The following is a 3,043-nucleotide window of genomic DNA, read 5'->3' as shown; positions in this document are numbered from 1 at the left end:
GTCCAGGCCCCCTGCCCTCTCCTGACTCCTCCCCTAGACCTTGCAGCTGTAGCCTGAGGAACTACTTCTGATTAAATCACAGGGCAGGCCAGGCCCCACATGTGGAAATAGGGGTGCTAGTAAGGGAAGTGGGAAGGATATGTGGTATGCTGAAGTGATGTGGGACAGACCTGGGTTCCCATTCAGACCTTGCCAACCACCAGCTGTGTGCCTCAGGGCAAGTCACTGCCCCTCTCTGAGCGTAGGTTTCAGTAATAGCAGCCAACAGGTCAACTGCATTACTATGTGCACTTGCCATTTTAAGCACTTTCTATATACTGTTTTAAAATCCTCAAACAGACCCTATGATGTAGGTATCATCATCATCCCCGTTTTGTGGTTGGAGTGAGACAAAAAAGGTCGAGCAACAAGTCTAAGGTTACACAGTTAGCAAGGTATGGGCAGCAATTGGCTTATCAGGAGCAGGGCGAAGGTGGGCAAAGTGGCTGGCCCTGTGCCAGGGCCCACACCTGTAAGGATGAGGGGACACTTTTGAAAGTGTGAATGGTAGGACCTTGCAGAGGCAGACTGAGGGCAGAGAAGGCTCCACGAACGTGCCGAAAAAGTCCCGAGGTCGACCTGTCAGCCATGAAGCCTTCCTGAGAGGTGTGGGGAGCACAGAACAGAAAGGTGGGGGTGGGAAGGAGAAGGATGGGGCTGTGAGGAGGAAGGGAGGGGTTCTCACTTTCCAAACCTCCATTCAGTCACATTTTTATCTTCACAACATGTTAATAAAGAGGAAACTCAGAGAGGAAAGCGTTTCAGTCAAGGTCACACAGCGAGTGACCAGCTTCTGGATCTGAATTCTCTCTTTTTATTGACTTTGCCACTCTGGGAACCCAGAGGCCATTGGACTAGCCTCCTAGTGTGTGATGGAAGCTCACTTTCTGGGTGTGAGAGAGACCAATATGTTTGCACTTAGAGGGTGATCAGTGCTGGGGGTGGTAGACATGAAGGCCTGGTGGGAGGATCTCCAAGAAGTCGCCCAGGACCTACCTACCAGGGCTGGGGATTTCAAGGCTGAAAAAAGGCCGGCTCACAGAGGAGGGAGTGATCAGTGGTCCCTCCACTCCCACAGGGTGAGGAGACTGAGGACTAGGAGGGGGCTACTGAATTTGGCAGTTTAGGGGTCACCGGTGATCATGGCCAGAGCTGTTCCAGAAACAACAGGGACTGGAGGAGACAGATTACAGATATACAAGTTATAGGATGAAGATGATGTGGAGGGGGAAAGGATCCCAGAGGATCCTGAGTAGATTTCTTTCCGGACGCAGCATCTAACCCCAGACTCCCAGGGAAGGGTTCCTCCAGGACTGGAAGGAGTGGGCTCTAGGCAGCCAAGCAGGTAACTGTCTTGCTCCCGCATACGGGGCCTCTCTGTACTATCTTTGTAGGTTTTCTGTAAATCTAAAACTGTTCTGAAATTAGAATTTTATTTAAAAATATAGATGGCAAAGAGGTGAGAGTGGGTGTGGCCGGAGAGAATTTGTGGGTGGCTGGAGGGAGGCAGGAATTTGAGGGAGACAAGGCATGCAGGGCTTCTGTTTGGTGGATGTGAAACTGAGTGAGCAGGAGGCTGGGAAGGGGGCCAAGGAGGGGGAGGCGGGAGAAATTCTGAGCTGGGACAAGTCAAAGGAAGCAGGAAGGGGCTGAGGCCTGAGATCCCCTCTACCTATCCCTCCTACACCATTTTCAGCCCTGCTGTGGGGGTCTCCTCCTCCAGAATCCTACTGACCCTGCCTGGGCCTTTCTCCAAGTCAGAGCTGTGGAGAACCTGCCAGGGCCAGGGTCCCATGGACATCGTGGGCACAGGCAGGGGTCTGTGGAACATTTTGAGTTTTAAGAGGGTCTTCCTACTCCAAAGTGCTGGGGACCACTGCTGGAGATCAATGCTCTCCTTCTTCTCTTGGCCAACTCAGAATTCAGAGGCCCAGCTGGACTAACTCCTCCTCCAGCTCCCAGATTGGACTAGGCAAAGTTTGCTCAGGTTCTGCCACCTCCCCTGGGAAGATGGAAATGGGAGGCTTTGTAGGTGGTGAGTGGGAAAGGCTTCTGAGAGCTGGGGAGGGTTTCAGGGTCCCATCTCAGCAATGAGTGGAGATGTTTCAGGAAGCCCTGGCAGTGATGCCCGCTCCCTTGCAGGGGACTCCTCTGAGGCCCCAGTACTTTCTGTGCTGAGAGCTTTGGGAAATAGACACCAGGAGGCTGGTCCTGGAGGAACCCTTCCCTGGGAGTCTGAGGTTAGATGCAGCTGCCTAGAAGGAAGTCTGCTCAAGATCCTCTGAGAGGCCTGAGACTTGCGAGACCAGGCAAAAGATTTCCTGGGCTGGCTCCATCTGGTAAGGGAAAGGGGCTCAGCCTAGGGGTGGGGCAGGGTTGTAGAAGAGGCTGGCAAGGCTGGTGTAATGAGCTGGGGCTGGGAATGGTCAAGGAGGCAGGGATGTCGGGGTGTGGTTGGGAACTGGGATCAGAATGGAAACAAGCTAGGCTGGACTGAAGAAGGTGCAGCTTGGGATGGGGTGTGGGGAATGGGGCTGCATGCTAAGCATGGAGTTGGGAATGAGGCTGGATTTGGGGTTGGGACGCAGATGTCAGTGGCGGTGGTTAGGAATGGACCTTTCAGAGGTGGAGATGAGCAGCAGATGAGCCAGGGGTGGCTAACCTGTGAATTGGGTTGAGGCCAAGGGTTGGAGTTGACCAGGGATGGGGGTGAGGCCAGGATGGAGATAAATTAAGCACGAAATGGGGCTGGGCGGGTTTGGAATGAAGTGGATTTGGGATTGGGACTGGGAGCTGATAAAGAGAAGAATGAAGCCATGAAGCGGGTTTAGAGGGGCTGGTGAGGTAGGGATGGGGCTGGAGAAAAGGGTGAGCGCCTAGGCTTGGGGACACGGTAGCTAAGGGTTTGGGACGCGGGTGAGGCGGGCCTCGGAAGCGAAGGGCAGGTCGGCCCAGGAGCGGGCGCAGAGGCGGTGGGTGAGGGGCGCGGGGGCGCCCGGGGCAG

The 3,043-nt window shown here is 54.5% G+C and overlaps 1 protein-coding gene across 1 annotated transcript in view; it reads left to right on the top strand.

Moving 5' to 3' along the window:
• The first annotated feature begins 2,889 nt into the window (after positions 1–2,889).
• The window catches only part of DBN1 (drebrin 1), a 14,915-nt gene continuing 14,761 nt past the window's right edge, over positions 2,890–3,043 (top strand). Inside the window, exon 1 of the mRNA XM_025040609.1 lies at positions 2,890–2,907. Coding sequence (XP_024896377.1) covers positions 2,890–2,907 — 18 coding nt within the window. The remainder of the gene's footprint in view (positions 2,908–3,043) is intronic.

The sequence above is a fragment of the Pteropus alecto genome, unplaced genomic scaffold, assembly GCF_000325575.1.
Source record: "Pteropus alecto unplaced genomic scaffold, ASM32557v1 scaffold78, whole genome shotgun sequence".
Taxonomy (NCBI): Eukaryota; Metazoa; Chordata; class Mammalia; order Chiroptera; family Pteropodidae; genus Pteropus; species Pteropus alecto.
This window is presented reverse-complemented; position numbering and strand designations above follow the sequence as displayed.